Consider the following 18,477-nt stretch of genomic DNA (forward strand, 5'->3'; position numbering starts at 1 on the left):
TTTACAGATGAAGTTAATGAACACCTCACAACAGATTCCCAATCTGTGCACACACTTTAATACCACATATTTGACAGAGAAACAATACCAACTCCTTGTTAACATGGAGGCAGCTTGATGACATGATCTGTAATTTGTGCAGGAAATACAACTTGATAGTGCACAGACATGATACGTTCATGCCAATAGCAAACGTCAGACGTACTATTAAATATCAAGCAGAACACGTTCATAGTCCCTGACTCCAGTTGTCCACGTTTCCCTTCCTCCCACTCAACTACAGGAAATGAAATCATAATATCAGGAAGAGACAGTGTCACGAGAGGCCGGCCATCCTGTTGACCAGGGAACTCTGTTCCTGGGGATTCATGGCCTGGTAGGAGTCCAGCTGCAGGGAGAAGGTGGCATTCCCCGAGGTCAAGGTTCGTAGCACTGTAGAGTAGCCCTGCGAATCAGGATGACATCAATAGTCAAGGTTGCAGGTTCAAATCCCACCTGTACGTCTGTTGGACAAAGATATTTGACACACAGTAAACCATGGCTCTCGGCCACTCACCATCATCTCGGCCAGGGGCACGGAGGCCAGCAGCACCTTGTCGTCATGGCGACTCTGGATGTCCCTGATGCCACCACGTCTTTGAGCCAAGTCACCCAGCACGGGGCTCAGGTACTCCTCCCCCACCGTGACCTCCAGGGACATCACCGGCTCCAAGACTTGACCCCGCGCCTTTTTAAGAGCCTGCAGGGACAACGTTATCAACTGCCATTATTGAATTCCACACAATCGTACTGTCCACAACCTAACTACATAATCAACATCAACTAACTGGCAATGTTAATAGTCACCTTTAACCCTCGTGCTGCCTTCGGGTCACATGACCCAAAGGTTCATAACGAACCATCGTTGTGTTTACCCAATTTTACCCAATACAAAAACAAATAAAAATAATTTTCTTTTAACCATTCCAATGTGGGGGGTCTGAGACAGCCCGACAGTTAAAAGAAAATGCTTCACTTTGTTTTTGTATGAGGTAAATTTGTCGCAATACGACGGTGGGTCACAATGACTGATGGGTCAGAATGACCCGAAGATAACACAAGGGTTAAAGCCAACATACTAACACCTTACAGATATGGTGTGTGTGTGTGTGTGTGTGTGTGTGGAGCCCTACCTTGAGCATACAGCGGGACACACAGGCAGACACCATGGCTAGCGACGTCCCGGGCTCCATGGTCACACTCTTGATCGCCGTGGAAACACCCTGCACAGGGTAACCAAGCAACGGACCTGGGATTGGACAAGCACACGATGACTTTTGGTGTCATAAGGATAGGACACGCACACAATGAACATTGGTGACGGAAGGCCTGGGATTTAGATAGAAAAGAGGGCTTTGTTGGGGTCCATTAGTGCACTGTGCTACTACAGCAAAAACAGGGGATTAGTGAGCTATAGACAACCAGTAGTTGCCCATACCTATTGACAGTAAACTATGTTGTTTTGTTGAGTTGACAATACTGACATTGCACAACAAAGAATGCTAACACAAACTACAGATTGAGAATCACTGGGACCGGAGTATCAGCTACTTTCATTGGGAACCCGGTTACCTTGGAGATAAGCGCTCTGCACGCCGTTCTCGACGGCCTCCCGGAGATCTGCTGACAGGTGACCCTTCACTTCCTCTTCCCAGGTGATGTCGCAGGAAGTAGTGTCATATGGGTCTGTGGCAGGGCTGACCACCAGGCCCACCGTCACCATGTGCCTCCTCTCCCCCACTGTCCGGTCCAGCGTGTCTGAAACGTCAGGCCGACGCACTTGGATGCTAATGTGATCATGCTAACGGAAAGCTAATGCGAATAGAGCACGTTTGATTGCCAAGCTGCTGATTGGAAACCATGGCGGTTGGCTGTACCTGTCGTGAAGACTGATTGGAGGATGGTTTCTCTGTAGGCCACCTGTAGGGGCCCCAGGTGGGTCTCGATGCCATACTCTCTCCTGATGCGGTCATGCAGGATCTCAATGTGCAGCTCCCCCATCCCACATAGGATAGTCTGACAAGACGACGTTTAATCCACGCAACACATTTGGACACATAAGGTTTTATATACATGAAAAATACAATATTCTAGAAGGCAAGACATTTCATAGGTAAAATAGAATATTCTCCAGCACAAGGTTTACACAGATTATAAAAACGTGCATTTTACAACAATTAATAGTCTATTCGATTCTACACTCATCTGATCTAACAAATAAATTAAAAAAGACTTGGCTGCATACTTTAGTGAACACTGTTCACAAAATTTTGAGTGTTCTCTTACCTGTCCAGAGTCTGGGTCGAGCCTGACTTTGAGACTGGGGTCTTCTCTCTGTAAACAGGTCAGGGCATTCTCCAGATCTGTTTGAAACATGGTGTATTTTTACTATGATAAGAAAAATAGGTTTATACTATTGCGCAGTTATGGGTGCTGACAACCATGCTGTAACATGACAGAGCCCACTAAAATCAGAGCTTTTTGCCTTCAGCACGTGTGGGAGAGATTCTGGAGTCTGTTTTCTGTATTCTATGGAAATCTACCTGTCTGTTTTGACATTGTTGGGGGCTCTATGGAGCAGAAAAACACGGGGTCAGGGACCTCCACTCCAGCCAGGACCAGGCTGCTTTGCTCCCCTCCTCCTTTTCCTCTCCTCCTCTCCCCCTCTCCCTCGTTCTGGGCGCGCCGGGCTGCGGCCACAGCTGAGGCCTTTGAGGACACGATGGTGTCCCCTGTCACCGTCTGAGAGGGAGGGAGATGGGACAGCAGTGACACACTGGTGCCCTCTGGAGGACTAGGACCCGGGTCTTAGATGGAATATCACATACAAGTTTGGAATTTGACTAAATGTCTTTTATGGCTAGCCTGTATAGCATTAGCATGCTCAACAGTAGTTTTGTTGTAAATGTTGTCCCCTATTGTAGATCAAAAATCATTGAATTGATACAGCCTGATGGAGCGCTACCTGCTTGAGTCCCACAGTGAGAGCAATGTTCCCCACAGTCAGGGAGGGGATCTCCACATGCTGGTCAGCGAATGGCAGCAGTAACCGACTCATCCTCTCTCTGTACGCACCCAGGGGAGCAAAGGTCACACACCAGGGCAAATTCAGTGGAGACATCCAGAGTCAATAAATGGCCTGACCACGCATGGGGATTGCTACGCCTGTACTAGCGCACGAGTGCGTGACGTCCTCCACCTACGTGCTGTTCCTGTTGATGTTGTGCACGGCCGACTGCGGCTTCAAGGTGCCCGAGTAGATCCGTAGGAACACCAGAGGCCCACGCTGCTTGTCGTGGAGCACTTTGAAGGCCAGGGCGCAGAGGTCATCCTTATACCAACGCCTAGGCACACAGAAAAACCACTGAAGTCACACAGGCTACAGTTTGTAGGAGGGCACTCTGTGGACCGGACTACATTTTTATGTCCGGTGAGATATAACCAAATGTGCGTGTTGTGATTGGAGGAAGGGGGGGAGGGGGAGGGGGGGGGGTTGGGGTGGTCTCACTCACACCAGGTCTTGGTGCCTCTCGTTGGGGGCAGGGAGGTAGGCAGTGATGGCGTCCAGCAGGGGCTGGACCCCCTTATTCCTCAGGGAGCTCCCACAGAGCACAGGCACCCCCTTACGGGCGAGGGTCAGCCGCCTCACGGCCTGCTGCAGCTGGGGGGGAGACAGATGGAATAAAGGTTTAACCAATCTGATAACATATTTAGAGTCAATCCAACTTGGAGGGCATATCTTTTTTTTATTATAGCGCCGCCATAAGGCTGATGGCACATTTCTGAAGAAACGTTTACAATAATCAGCACAAAAACTATAGGGTTTCAGCCCTAAATGTATCAACATTAAAAGAAAGCTGTTGAATTACGTAGTTCTTACTTTTAGAGGAGGAACAGCATCAAAGTTTTCACTGTAGTCACCAAGTAACAACTCAGCAAACTCATCGTCCAGATCAGCAACCTGTTCAAAAAAATGAGTTTGAGAGACTCATAACTTTACACAAATATTGAACATTTTGCTATTCTTGTTTTTACATATAAAGGTTTGAAGTTAGTATATTATCCTGTTTGAGAGTAGAAACTTTAAATAGTATCATTCCTGTGAGTGTTCCAGCATTCACAAATCGCTCTGACTGTTGGGATAATGAGGTCATCTTCTACCTGTTCAATTAAAGCTCCCCTGGCCTCCTTGGCTTCTTGTAGAAGCTCCGGGTCATCTGATAGGCTGAGGGGTTTGGTCTCAAAAACACGCCCATCCTCTTCCCTGGTCTTTCCCTTCCATGTCATTCGCTGGTTCGTTATCAAATCAACCAATCCTGCGAAGCTTTTTCCACTACCAATAGGAATCTGGGAAGCAGATAACGTTATGCATGAAAACGTCTACTACAGTTCAGCGAAGCCTTGTTATCATCCGGTTTAACGTAACAGTAATAAATAAGTAAATGTACCTGTAGGAGAACAGGATTGGCTTTAAGTTTCTTCTTAATGCTCTCAATGGAAAAATGTAGACTGGGACAAGAAGAGGACACAACATTAAAAGAAGAATTTAAGATTCCCCTAAGAATCCAGAGTATGGAAGCGTGTTGCCACCCGACACCGGGACTCCATCCACAGGATTGGCAGCGAGGGAAGCTTCACCTGGCTGCCGGCTTGTCCATCTTGTTCAGGAAGCAAATACACGGCACCTGGTGTTTGTCTGCTTGCCTCCACACTGTCAGAGTCTGAGCCTGGCCATGCGTAACACACAGGGAGGAGACTGTTAGAACCCAGCTGGGGTGGCCCACATCGGGGGCGAGCATGAGAAGGAACGCCTGCACCGTTTGACGGACAGGTACTGGGACCTACCTCCACGCCAGCCGAAGCATCAAACACTGCCACCGCGCCGTCTAGAACACGCAGAGCACGCTCCACCTCCAGGGTAAAGTCAACGTGTCCTGAAACGCACACACACACACACACACAAGCGCAGGGAGAGTGGGCTTGAGCAATGTTCCATGTCTTTGCTTCGTGTTTACTGTTCATTGCTCCCTGTTTTGATACTCGGGCTGATCTGCAGTGTGTGGTGAGGCTGGCTGTACCGGGGGTGTCGATAAGGTTGATCCTGTATTGTTTCCAGTCAAAGGTGACAGCTGCCGACTGGATGGTGATGCCCCGTTCCCTCTCCTGGACCATGAAGTCGGTCACTGTGTCCCCATCGTCAACATCTGAGAGAGAGAGAGAGAGAGAGAGAGAGAGAGAGAGAGAGAGAGAGAGAGAGAGAGAGACAGGGAGAGACAGGGAGAGAGACAGGGAGAGAGACAGGGAGAGAGAGAAAGAGCAAGTGAGAGAACGTAGACCTTTCATCATACCCCTAACAATGTTTTGTATAGGAATAACAAAGCAAATATCTGAACTATCCAAAGGCCCTCCCCCCACCTCCTAAAGCCCTGGTGTAGCCTGAGTAGTACAGCATCCTCTCGGTGGTGGTGGTCTTCCCCGCATCTATGTGGGCCATGATGCCAATGTTCCTGATTCTGAAGACAAACAACAATGGGGAGAGAAAAAGGGATGTCAGATCCGTTAAATCGTGCACACTTGTAACTTCCATGACTATCTCATCATGCATTAGGTTGTCATTGAACTACTTACTTGGATATGTCTGGGTTGACCACAGTTCGTAATGATTTGACATTATCTGTAACATTTAACAGAACATATGGTTGTAAAGATATTACTGATTAAATTCACAAAATCAGTCCTGTGTCGACTCAATTAGCTTTGATGCAATTAAGATGCAATGTGGGAATTTGTTACATTCACCTGGCATAAAGTTGTACTTTCTCTTCGCCTGGTATCGCCACTTGCAGGTTTGCGGGCCATTTTTGAACAAACTGCTACACTGTTGAAATCAACACAGGAGACATTGTTTCCAAATATTCCTGAAAGTTAGGAGATTTTTTGTCAGCCTGCAACAGCACTTACCACAACCACCACCCTGCACGTCCCAAAGGTCGCTCTGAGTCGCATCTTCAACGCGATATTGACATTTAAGCCGTTCAGCCTTTACAATCAGAGATTTTCTTTCCTCTCATTGGCATGACACCCTATACTACAATCAAGGTAAATGTCATGCATCACACATTAACCTTGTTGGTATTAAACTGACTATGCAGGAAACTTAACTCATTATTTATAAATATACCTTTATTTACCATAAGAGAAATCTTTGATCTATCACTGGTCGCAACATTTTGTTTGTTAACTCAGTTACATGTCCAAGTTACATCTCCCTATTCAGTATCCTCGCTCTCCTAGTGTAGTGCGCCAATAAAATACTTCCCCGAAAACACATTAGTAATATTTACTGTTCCAGCAGTGCGTCAAACCTTATTTCAGGTTCCTCCAAATAATAAAAATATAGATGTAATGCAAGGCGCTCCAGTACCATATGATTTCCTTGAAAAAAAAATTCAATTAGGTGTCCGTAGAAAGCACGGGTTAGTAATGATTTCATACCGGAACACAGAAAGTAAACACCGCCGTATGACGTACTTCCCTTAAACTGTTGGCTTTGGGAAAAGAACACCACTGACCCAAGCCCGGAGCGTATTAACGGCTAAAACCAACATAATTTACAACCGATTCCATCAAGTCTCTTTTTCAGGAATACGTAACATTCAAGACACAACATGGTAGGTTTCTCACTTATTTAATAGTTATCTGTGCGCTGTATTTAGCAAAGTATAGTGTTAGCCTATTATGCTAAGCCAACATGTGGCAGCGATGACATGCTAACGCACTTACTTTGCAATGTTTGACAACAAATTGACGCACACAGTAAAACATTGGCTTGGGTATTACAAAACTTGAAATTCAGTTGACGATATGTCCTTAGCTTGCAGACTCGAATGTTTTGTTATAGTTAAATTTTTTCAAGCCTGAGTTAGGATTTATTATTTTGACGAAGTTCTGTTGGTACTGTAGTAGGTAACGTAGATAATTAAAACACTATTTGCAACGTCTCTTGTAATTTCTATGGTTCATGAATGTAAATGTGTCTGAAATACTTGAATCATTATACTATGATCATTACACACTTCATGACCAATAGACCTATATTGTATTGCTGTTTAAAACCAATCAGAGACACATGGTTATGGAAAACAGTCAAATCTAAAGACAATACAAAGCTGATCTATTTTTTAATATTCGCTAACACATTAGGCAATAGTTCCACCATATCATTGGTTGCAAGTCATTGACATATTTGCGCCTCACAGCCCCAGAACGAGCATATAGAGTTGCACCGCAAGCGGCATGGCTACCGCCTGGACCACCACGAGAGGAAGAGAAAGAAGGAGAGCCGTGAGGCACACGAACGCTCCCACAAGGCCAGGAAGATGATCGGTCTGAAGGCCAAACTGTACCACAAACAGAGGCATTCAGAGAAGGTCCAGATGAAGAAAACGTGAGTAGCCTTCTGGTGATAATGAGTGATGCTCTTCCCAGAAGATGACTCGTCACCAAGCCCTTCATGTGTAATTTACATATTCGTCACGTTAATACTTCCATTGACACTAATATAATGATCCTATGCTCATTAGTCCTAAGAGTATTCTGACCTCTGACCAATTTGTCACCTCTGTGCAGCATCAAAATGCACGAACAGAGGAAGACAAAGCAGAAGAACGACGACAAGACTCCAGAGGGAGCGGTCCCTGCCTACCTGCTGGACAGAGAAGGCCAGTCGAGGGCCAAGGTGCTGTCCAACATGATCAAGCAGAAGAGGAAAGAAAAAGCTGTGAGTACCGAAGGCATTCTACACACTCCACGCTCCACCCAGTCTACGGTTTCAACAAAAGAAGCATTCATGACCAAGATGTTAACAATGCGCAAATGGAAACTTGATCACAATAGAAAAATCAAAGCAGTGCAGTGTCGCTCGGACATCTCACACTGCTTACGCCAAAGAGAAGGTTGTGATGGTCCAGTCGATCCTCTGTTCTATCCCTCCAGGGTAAATGGGAGGTGCCCCTGCCCAAGGTCAGAGCCCAGGGAGAGACGGAGGTGCTCAAGGTCATCCGCACAGGAAAGAGGCAGAAGAAGGCCTGGAAGAGGATGGTGACTAAGGTCTGCTTCGTTGGTGAAGGCTTCACCCGTAAGCCCCCCAAGTACGAGCGCTTTATCAGACCCATGGTAAGGTTGCTGCTGATCTTGTCCTTTTTTTGTATTTCATTTCGTTGTCAATTGTGTAAACAATTTCCTCCGTCATTGAAAGAGCTTATTTACATTATTGGTTTCTCCCTTCTCGCTCTTTAACCCAACCCACCCCCCCCCACTCTCCCTTCTTCAGGGTTTACGTTTCAAAAAGGCCCATGTGACCCACCCAGAGCTGAAGGCCACGTTCTGCCTGCCCATCTTGGGGGTGAAGAAAAACCCCTCGTCCCCCCTCTACACCACGCTGGGGGTCATCACCAAGGGAACCGTTGTGGAGGTCAACGTCAGCGAGCTGGGTCTGGTCACACAGGGGGGAAAGGTCATCTGGGGTGAGTGATGTCAATGTCAGATAACAAGCTTTTATTGAACCCTTTTGAACCTTGCATAATAGAGTATTTTGCAATCAACGTAGGAGCAGTGACTAAACCTTTTTTCCTTTTCTCTCCCCATAGGTAAATACGCCCAGGTGACAAATAACCCAGAGAACGACGGCTGCATTAATGCTGTTCTGCTTGTGTAAAGAAAAGAAAAAAAGACTCTAAAGACTGTGCCTGTGATTTTCCACATCACCAGAGATGTCTCTGGCTCTCGTCTCTCTTTTTGAGCAATGGACCGGACCAGAAGAGCCAAGGTTGAGACTAACCAAGCCTTAAAACCATCAGGCACCATTCAGATGGCTCACTGTGTCTGTATTGCTGTCACTAAGATTATCTAACAGTATGTAACAAAAAGGGGTGGATTTGTCAAATAAAGTTGTCATTCATAGAATCTGATGGGAATCATTTATCATTTACATTACATTTATGCATTTAGCAGATGCTTTTATCCAAAGCGACTTCCAAAAGAGCTTTAAATGTGCATAGGTCACTGATCATAACAACGAGATGGGCCCAAACATTGCGGGTAGCCAAAACATGAAGCATACAGCTATGGGGAAAAAAGCAAGCAACAAAAATACACCACAAGTACAAAAGTTTTAAGTCAGTTACAACTAACCAACAAGAGCAACAAGTCTCTCAATAAGAGTCATTGTGATATTGGAGGAAACATCAGGTCCAGCCAATCATTCCTAAGTACCGTTGAACTCCCGGAACAAGTGCGTCTTGAGCCTTTTTCTTGAAGGTGGGGAGACAGTCAGTGTCTCTGATGGAGGTGGGGAGTTGATTCCACCATTGGGGGGCCAGACAGGAGAAGAGCTTGTGTTGGGACCGGGCGCTCTTGAGCAGTGGGACCACCAGACGGTTTTTAGAAGAAGATCGTAGGTGGCGGGTGGGGGTGTAAGGCTGGAGCATAGACTTGATGTAGTCGGGTGACTCCTCTAGCTAGGCTCCATATGATTATATCTCCTTTAGCTAGGCCCCATAGGATCATATTTATTCTAGCTATAGGCTCCATGGATTGCTTGTGTAAAAAAGAAAGAATAAAGTTGTCATTCATAGAATCTGGTGGGAATCATTTATCAGAAAAATATGGGTCCTTGTTTGTTAATTGAAAAATGCCAGATAAACTAAGGTGCTTTAAACTTTAAATTGCTTGGAATGAGACAGCGCCCTCAATTGCAAATTAAATTGCAATGTAAATTAGATTATTAATTGACAATAAATTGTTAACTTAATTTAGCAAAATAATTTAATGAGACACAAAAAAAATCACTAGGCTTTATTTGGGTTTCCGATTAAAGCAAATTAAGACCAGACATAAAGAACAGTAGTGGAGAAGCTCTCACTTGGGTATATTGGCAATCGAGTCTTTGTGGATTGGCATCTAACAGATTAACTTAAAAACAATAATGGCTCGGAAGATACAGAAGGTGACAGAATACACATTCCATACATAAGCCCCCAAAACAGTAGCTGGCCTTACATGATATATCTGCAGTGCGTTGACAAGTCCAATCTCTCTCAGTTTTGACAGCAAGCACTTACAAGGTCCGAGTTTCAATGCTACCTGGTTTGAGAGAAAACAGGAATCTGACTTTCTTTGGGTACATGCAAACTTTACAGTAGCATTGCGAATGCAAGAGGCCTTTGATGAAAGTGCATGATACTAATGTTTGGGCCATTAACTGTAACTGCATGTATATGCATGTACAATACATGTATGTCAGGCACAGTAAACACAGATATAATCTTAAATAAACAGTGTCTTGACTTGAAGTGTACATCACCTGCTGAATTAACAGACGAGAACCAAAATGAAAGAATTTGATCAAGAGGATGCTGGTGTAATGCTTTACGATTTCTGTCAAAAATATAGGCACACCTGAGGAGCAAGGCAGATATTTCCATGTCGGAATAAAAGGTACACAAAGTATTATCAACCAGCAAAATACAAATAGGTTTTTGAGTGCACCAAAATTGCACAATTTGTGAGTGCTTTTTCCAATGACAATTCATTTACCCCATTTATTTTAAAAACATGACTAGACTTCATTTATCGCTCATGAGAGTGACTTAACCCCCTCTAAAATAGGAAATTGTATTCAAGATTCAAACGTAGATAAAAGCAGGGATCCATAGGCACCTTGATTGCGTCCAAGGACAGTCTTTCCCTTCTGGTATTGCTTCTTTTCTCCCTAATTCAAGTAACTCGTTGAATTAGCTGCATGGAGATGTAACATCAACAAAAGTCACCTGTCGATGTCCTCCACATGAGAATGAGGAAGCTGGTAAATATAAGGGAAACAACCCTCTCAATTAGAGTTCAGTTACTGACCTAAATCACTCGGATCGACTGAGACTTTTCCAGAAGAAAGTGCAAACAGAAGGCAATAGTAAGGTTCTCTTCGACGACTGGAGGCTCTTGACGTTTATGTGTAGTAGTCCAGCTTGTGCCCAATGGTCTTGCAGCCTTTGACAGAGAAGACCCTCTCAGTCTTAGGAAAGTAGACAAGGTCACTCGCCACCTTGTCCGCGATATTGGGGTCGGGCTTCAGTCCCTTGCTGACCATCTCTGCCTTGGCACACATGACCACATGTCTGTACTCCAGAGGCAGGAAGGGAACAAAGTAGTCCACCAGATTCTTGTCTATCAGACTGGTGTGCCATAAGCCACCTAGAGAAACCAAGAGAAAGATCAATAGTAAGATAGTAAGAACTAGCACAGTATAACAGATGACATTCTAGGAAAAATCAAGGTATTAAGGCTTAACCCCTATTCTATTCCTTTTGCTGCTCATGGAGTTTGGATGGCAGAGGTAAGCTTACTTTTCTTGTTATTGAACACGGAAAGAGAGAGAGCCATCTCCAGGTCTTTCAGCTCAATCTCCTCTCGGTTAGCACCGGCCTTCCAGAATTCCAGGGCCCTCTCGTTGATATGCTCTCCACCAGCATTGCTGTTAGTTAAAAACACACACAAACAAAATGTTTTTGCAATATAAATCTCATAAACCCTGCCACCCCGTTGACCTACACTGAAACAAAAGCTTTAGAAGTGTGCATGTAATTTGTTCAAGTGTTTTCTTGTTACAACCTGGAAACTGGTGGTGCGTGCCCCACCTGAGGAAGATGAAGATGGCTTGACGGTATGAAACACCATCCAGTTTTTCGTAGTAGTCCAGGTATGGCTTGATACTGTCAATAAGACCGGGCTGCATCTTGTCCATCTCATCAAAGATGAACAAGGATCGCGGGCAGTTGGTAACATTACCCTTGATCCACTGCTGCAACTGGGACTGAGTAAGCAACACAAAACATAGTTTTTCTTGGTGGTGTAAACCAAGTAAAGGACTACATATTTCCTGATTCCCCGAAAGGCATAGGGTTGGCTTCATATGAAGGATGGTCTGGGTACCTTGTATATCTCAAGCCGACTTGGATGAGGGAAGTGAAGCTCGGATGTGAAGATGTGGACAAAGCCACTTCTCATTCCTTCTCTGTAGATGTTCTCAGCTATTAGATGGCTGACGAAGTTCTTCCCTGTGCCAGTCCACCCATGGAGAGATAGGACCAAGGGCTTCTTTGGGTTCTTATTGTTCATGAAACCTGTTACAGCTTTCAATATGACTTTGGAAGCTATATGCTGACCGAACATTTTTCTCTGCAGGTCTACTTCCAATCCTAAAAGAGAAGAAGTGTATTAGTGGCCTCGTCAGTCTGATTTACCCTCGCAATAATAGGAGATACAACAGTCAAACAGACAAATTCACAACAAATCTTGCTAGTGGGGTAGGCATTTAAATAAAGTAGGTGTACGTACACCTAGCTAAAGACGCAATGCTAGCTTAGTTCGAGCAGCCACCCCAAGCAGTACAGTCGGCTACACAGTAGCCATTATGCCATGGTAGCTAAAGGGGCAAACTAATTGTTTATTAATGGTCATCAATACATTTAATCCGACCTGTTGAATTGAATTCCATCCATTTTGGGTTACAACTTTCCCGACTACCCCACCACACTGCAACGCCACCTACAAGAATATCAACTATAAAAGGTTCGACAGCATGAAACGCTACACATGCGATCATCACATATCGCAATAGCGTTTTGCAAGGTACTCTCATTTTTCTAGATGAGACAATTTAGCCTATTAGCAAACTATATGAGGTGTCAGATATTCGCAGAGGAGGACCAAAAGCTACGGTTGCTATTGTTGTTCCATAGCCAGATACCCACTCGTAAGTAAGCAAAGGGCTATATCCTGTTACGTTAGACGTGACTTTGCGACAGTCATTGTTGCGCAGTAAACGTTCATTCAACGAGCCAACTTCATTCAGAACACACAAAATAGGACTATATAGCGGTTATAGACTATCAGAAATTACTTTTATTAACCCAGGTCCACAAATACTGTATCACTACATGCATAGTGAACCACTTCAGTGATAATTTGCAATTAAAGCTAGGATGTGTTATCGTTTCCAGATAGAATAAAAATGTTATAGGGCCTACTGGTTGGTATCTTTACATCATGACAGTAATCAATTATTTAAGTGGTCTAAATTTGAAAATATATCTTCTGTGGAAGTGACAGGACAAAAAAATTATTGACTAATCATTGCATTTGGCCCGAATGTAATGATAGGATGTTCTTCCTGTCTGTCAATCTATTTGCACACCGCCGGGCAACTTGTTCGCGCAGCCATTAGCGCGGGATGCTTGTTGCTGTGCTGAGCAAACTTGGGTGACAATGGAGGGCGAACCACAGCAACTTTGTGTTCCTCCTGAACCACAAGTAAAAGCTAAGACTAAAATACATCAACAAATAAAAAACGTCTCGATCAACAGCGGTCTAAAAACAGAAACAACATAGGTGTTGCTTTTGCATGCTTTAGGCAACTACAGGAGTTGGTGGACATGAAAACCCATGTCATGGTTGCTGTTTTTATTTTGGACAGGTATTTACTTTTTTAAATGTGTTTTCTTCTTCTTATATTCTGTTAATGGAATTAAGTATTTAGCTCATGTAGCTTGTGGACATTAGTGTATGTGTGATGTGGAGGCGTGGCTTTGGAGACACCTCTGAAGCGAGGGAGGGCTCTAAGCTTTCAAAGCTAGCTTGCTAACTGCTAGCCTCTCTGGATTACACATAATAGCTTTAATGCTGACTGTTTCACGTGCTTCTTTTTTCACAGCTGACCTTCACTGTGACAGCCACAGGTGGGCTGGGCAAAGAAGTAGTCAACGACTAGACGAATGCGAAAAGTAGGCATCACATTTTGGTGCTATGAGAATACGTAGCGGACGATGCCCCTGATACCATGCTCGCTTTACCTACACCCTACCTGATCTGTTCAAGGCGATCCAATCTGGTCGGCAACCTTCGTGGAATAAGTAGAAAATACTTTTGTAGTTTGCTAGGATGCCAGTGAGCGTGGCAGCCATGCCAACCGCTATGCTGGTACTGATAGGATCAATCGCTGAAATCAATGTGAAATTCAGCAGCGTCCACAGCAGAAACAACCATGACCCTTTTTTTGGCTTCATCTTGCTGCAATCAATGTCACCAGGTCTCCGGATAGTTGAGATTTACAGTATTATCCTGAAATTCACTTCTCGGTGGCACTGACATCAGCAGACTGCTCAAAGGTTGATGTCCAATTTCAGCAGGCTGAACCTAGTCTTATTTCCTGTTGATTTCTGACAAAACCTTTCAAAATAAAAGCCCAGAAAACAAAAAGTAATTTTAAATTATTTGAATTTGAAAAGTAGCTAAACGTTTATCGTCAACATTGGTATGACAGTCAGTGTACTATTTCCTGGTAAACGGGAGGGGAAATTGATTCTGGAAGGTGAGAGAAATTTGAATATGTAATAACATTGCGATGTATCATCGATATTGGAATGAAAGGCATTGTTTTTCATTTAGCAGACGGTTTTCTCCAAAGCGACAGAAAAATTGTGCATATAGTAGGCATACAGCAGATAATCAAGGGTTGTAAGTGCATACTTCTAAACATATTAGGATCAAGGAAATCTGCTATTCTGTGTAATGCAGTGGAGGTTCTATCATCATCTGGGGAGGCAAGCTGATGGGGGCAATTGTGCTGTTAGAGGGGTCAGTTAAATTAAACGTATAGTTTTCTTCACTGCATTGCAGACATTATCAGGCAAAAGACCATGTTCATAGTTATTACACAGTTCATTTGCGTTTCCCTCACTTGTTTACAGTATCAACTGTATTATACGGTTTTGTGGTTTCTTGCAAAAATCATTAATCTAATAATGATTTCAGTCTCTAGATTTAGGGGGGCCACAAGGGGGTCCAAGCTTGTTGTCACAGGGGCACTTCCAACCCCCAGAACCAACCCTGCTGTACATAGTGGTCAAAAGAGCTACTCAATATTCAGTTCAATTCACATTGACAATGTGACATTGCAAGAGGGAAGAGAGCGGTATATTGACAGGGTGCAGTTTCTCTGGCTTACTGTCATGTAGCTGTGTGTTGGCCAGGTCATACAAGAACTATCAAATATTTCAATAAGTACCATTAGAGGGCACTATAGTATCACTTTGTAGTTATAAGAGAGGTTTACACAATTGTGTCGTTAGGTGTGCTATGCCGCATGCAGTGGGAATAACTCTGCCAGACCTAGGTAGTGTTACTGATGTGCTGCAAGGAAACATTGTCCCATGACTTACCACACGTAGTAGGAAGTGGTTGGATGGTAATGCAATGCTGCAGTAATATGCTGGTACGGGGCTTTCAACAAAATAGTTATTGTGTGTCTTGCTTTACCACGAATGTTGCACAAATGAGATGTTACAGCGTTATAACACACAGACACACACATACACACACACAGACAAACACATACAGACACACACAGAGATGCGCACACACACAAAGAGGAGAAGCCCCCCCCCCCCCCCCCCCACTCTGTCGGGAAGCCCTATGGAAAAAGGGACTTCCTGGTGAATCATAAATAAAACAACGGGATTAATAAATCACTGTAAATCGTATTATTCGTATTGAACTATCATGGGGAGGGGGGCATGACCCAGACTGCTGAGTCTGGTTACAGTCTGGCTTGGGAGCACCCATTTTTCATCGAATCATTCTATAATGCTAAAAACAGATTCTTTCTGAAGAATGGCTTGCAGTCAACCGTGCTGTGGAGTAACAATTGGTGGGTTCAGCATTTTTCTCTTGTTCACATATTGGAAGCCTTGCCCTGACCTATGAAATTAGCCTTGTTTGGCATAGCATCAACACATAACTCACACGACTACTTTATCCTTCCAAATGTATCTTTCATCTGGACTGTAAAGCTAAGGGGTTCAAGAAGACTGATCGTGTGCTGATGTTAAGTGTCCGTGAGGCATTAGCCAACCAGCTCCACAGTCAGAGCTCATGCCAGGCCAAGCAAAATACTCTCCTCTCACCTTCCTCTCCTCCTCTCTCCTGCCCTCCCTCTATGATCTGGACCGTAGCACAAACAACCCCTGCTCCGTGGAGGAGCTCAGGGCTCACCAGCTTTCAACCAATGATGGGTTATTGAGACAGGTTGTCTGATCCTGTTGGACTTACGTTTGGTGGTTTGAAACAATGAAAAAAAGGCGCTCATTGAGACATGTCATGTTATGACCGAGGAGAAAGAGCTGTGCGGTTAGGGAGGTCAGTGTGTGTGTGTGTGTGTGTGTGTGAGAGAGAGAGCGCAAGAGAGAGAGAGTTTAGGACCGTATCTGATCTATGCACCACTGACCTGTGCTTTTCAACCTGTGTTTTTTTTGCATTGTGGTTCAAGGAACAATTGTTGTTTGGTGGTTTTAACATAAGGTTATGGCCTTGTGGATCCTTTAAAGCCAGTGTGGTCAAATGGCTATCCTGTTGCTTTCTATTATTATAAGGGCATGAACTAAATTCCCTTGATCTCTGAGCTCTTACGATTGACTTTTTTTATTTTAAGTGTGGTTTGGCTTTTATAGAAACCAAATGTCTCCGTAAGGTAAGTAAAGGCATGTTTTCCAAAAGTTAGGAACAGGGAAGGAATGCTGGTGTGTGTGTGTGTGGGGGGGGCTGTATCTAAGTGCACGCTCGTAGGTGTGTGCGCATGGTGCATAAATCACACGTGACATCGTGATAGACCCCCCTCGGTGGCCGTGGGACCCCTGCCCCCCTGGCAGTGTCCCTGGCTCAGGACCAGAGGTGTAAATCCCCCTTCTTCCGCCCCCGTCTGTCAGCCAAAGGTCTACTGTGTTTTCGTGGGAGTGGGGGGAGGGAGTTGGAGAAGAGGTGAAGAAGAATAACAGAAGAGGAGAGAGGGAGAGGGAGAGGGATTGGAAGGCTAGGGAGAAGAAAGGATGGGATGAAGAACGAAGGCAGGATGGTGAGGGGGGTGTTAAGGTTACCTACCCCCCCCCCCCTCACCCTCCGGCTGCTGACGAAGCCCAGATCCGCTTGGACATAAAGATAAAGATGAACGAGAGAGATAAGGGAAGAAAACAAAGAATAGGGGAAAAGAAAAACAGAGGGACTAAAGCAAAAGTCGGGAGAGAAAACAGAGGATCACATCCCAACATGCGCTCCTCTCTCTACACTCTGATTGTTCACAACAGACACCAGCACTTCTCTTCCTTCGCTGTTTCTCTGTCAGAGAGAAGGAAGTTTAAGTTTAGTCTATCACCAACGACTTTTTGTTGTTGTTGCATCCCAGTGTTTTTGTTGCTGTGTTTTTGTTTGCCAAGAAAAGGGATTGTTTAGTCATAACTATCAGTATTAAACCCACTGACCCACGGTTGACTCTTACTAGTTTGATAAGAATTATGTTTTATTTCTGAGGAAAGTCAAACATTTTCTGTTTTACAGTTGACAACTTTTAAACTTGATCCAAAGAACAGCAACACAGTTTAGTTTAGTTGTTCCTTTTAACAACTCCTGGCCAGCATGGTAATACTTACATCTCTTTTGTAAGTCTTTCTCTCTATTTATCTAATGCTTAGAGGAGAACAGGGAAGTGTGTAGGAATGCATTTGTGTGAGTGTGCCAGTGAGTGTGCTAATGTTTGCACGACAGTTTGTAGATGTTTGGTCATTTTATACTTGACAGAGATTAGGCAGGGTCAAATGTGAGCATGGATTACGATGGAACATCTGGTCTAATCCCAGCATACAGACCACTCTTCCCGTACCAACCCAATTAAGACTAATCTGGGAATCGATGTCTTCAGACGACGTCAACGTATCAAACACCAACACCAGAGAAAACCCGACACGAACAGCATTCGGATACACACGTCATCGCTGTATCTGTAGCTACACCTGTGGCCTTATCGGTTGAAGGCGGCAGTCTACACAACAGGTCTTTTTCAGTCTTTCTCTCCTCCCCCCCCTCCCTCATGTCTCTTTCTCAAACTCACTCTCCCTCCCCCCCCCCTCATGTCTCTTTCTCAAACACACTCTCCCCCCCCCCCCTCCCTCCTGTCTCTTTCTCAAACACACTCTCCCTCCCCCCCCCTCTCCCTCATGTCTCTTTCTCAAACACACTCTCTTTCCATTTCTATCTCCCTCCCCCCCTCAGTAACAGTATCAGTCTGTGTGACAGGCCTGGGCATCCTCTCAAAGCTCACCAGAGCAGGGAGTGGGCGGGGGGGAGGAGGGGGGGTCGTTGCTGTGCCTTCGGCTGTAGACGTCGGGGCTGAATGTGCGGTGCGTTTGCCAGGTTCGCAGAGGAAACCCACGAGTTACCGGACGTCGTCGTCATTCGAATGCAAAATTGAGCTCTGATAACAGATGCTGATATGCTACAACAACACGCACACACAGGTAGGAGGGGGTTCCATGGTGAGGAGCAGATGTTGGACTA

At 44.7% G+C, this 18,477-nt stretch overlaps 3 protein-coding genes across 5 annotated transcripts; 1 reads left to right on the forward strand and 2 right to left on the reverse strand.

Moving 5' to 3' along the window:
• Positions 1–24: 24 nt before the first annotated feature.
• On the reverse strand, positions 25–6,289 carry gfm2 (GTP dependent ribosome recycling factor mitochondrial 2). 2 transcript variants are annotated; one of them, XM_067251003.1, is made up of 21 exons: positions 6,231–6,281; positions 6,001–6,127; positions 5,839–5,917; positions 5,668–5,713; positions 5,455–5,552; positions 5,118–5,243; positions 4,885–4,973; positions 4,678–4,766; positions 4,488–4,548; positions 4,201–4,386; positions 3,920–4,000; positions 3,552–3,700; positions 3,243–3,383; positions 3,005–3,104; positions 2,583–2,781; positions 2,326–2,402; positions 1,917–2,055; positions 1,612–1,797; positions 1,173–1,288; positions 557–739; positions 25–445 (listed from the first exon to the last, which is right to left on the reverse strand). In XM_067251003.1, exons 2-21 carry the CDS (start codon positions 6,043–6,045, stop codon positions 317–319), a joined length of 2,319 nt encoding a protein of 772 aa, XP_067107104.1. In that variant the 5' UTR covers positions 6,046–6,127; positions 6,231–6,281; the 3' UTR covers positions 25–316. The 2 variants fall into 2 exon arrangements, with proteins under 2 accessions (XP_067107104.1, XP_067107103.1); XM_067251002.1 differs by having other exon boundaries at positions 6,001–6,289.
• A 283-nt stretch (positions 6,290–6,572) lies between these two features.
• nsa2 (NSA2 ribosome biogenesis homolog (S. cerevisiae)) lies at positions 6,573–9,003 on the forward strand. The gene is made up of 6 exons (XM_067250967.1): positions 6,573–6,710; positions 7,299–7,486; positions 7,669–7,819; positions 8,035–8,214; positions 8,372–8,564; positions 8,688–9,003. The coding sequence occupies exons 1-6, from the start codon at positions 6,708–6,710 to the stop codon at positions 8,753–8,755; spliced, it is 783 nt and encodes a 260-aa protein (XP_067107068.1). The 5' UTR covers positions 6,573–6,707; the 3' UTR covers positions 8,756–9,003.
• An 876-nt stretch (positions 9,004–9,879) lies between these two features.
• tor1 (torsin family 1) lies at positions 9,880–14,271 on the reverse strand. 2 transcript variants are annotated; one of them, XM_067250117.1, is made up of 5 exons: positions 13,958–14,271; positions 12,028–12,293; positions 11,733–11,908; positions 11,442–11,569; positions 9,880–11,289 (listed from the first exon to the last, which is right to left on the reverse strand). In XM_067250117.1, exons 1-5 carry the CDS (start codon positions 14,157–14,159, stop codon positions 11,045–11,047), a joined length of 1,017 nt encoding a protein of 338 aa, XP_067106218.1. In that variant the 5' UTR covers positions 14,160–14,271; the 3' UTR covers positions 9,880–11,044. The 2 variants fall into 2 exon arrangements, with proteins under 2 accessions (XP_067106218.1, XP_067106219.1); XM_067250118.1 differs by lacking the exon at positions 13,958–14,271 and adding an exon at positions 12,574–12,817.
• Positions 14,272–18,477: the final 4,206 nt, after the last annotated feature.

This window comes from Osmerus mordax, chromosome 14 (genome assembly GCF_038355195.1).
Source record: "Osmerus mordax isolate fOsmMor3 chromosome 14, fOsmMor3.pri, whole genome shotgun sequence".
Lineage (NCBI taxonomy): Eukaryota > Metazoa > Chordata > Actinopteri > Osmeriformes > Osmeridae > Osmerus > Osmerus mordax.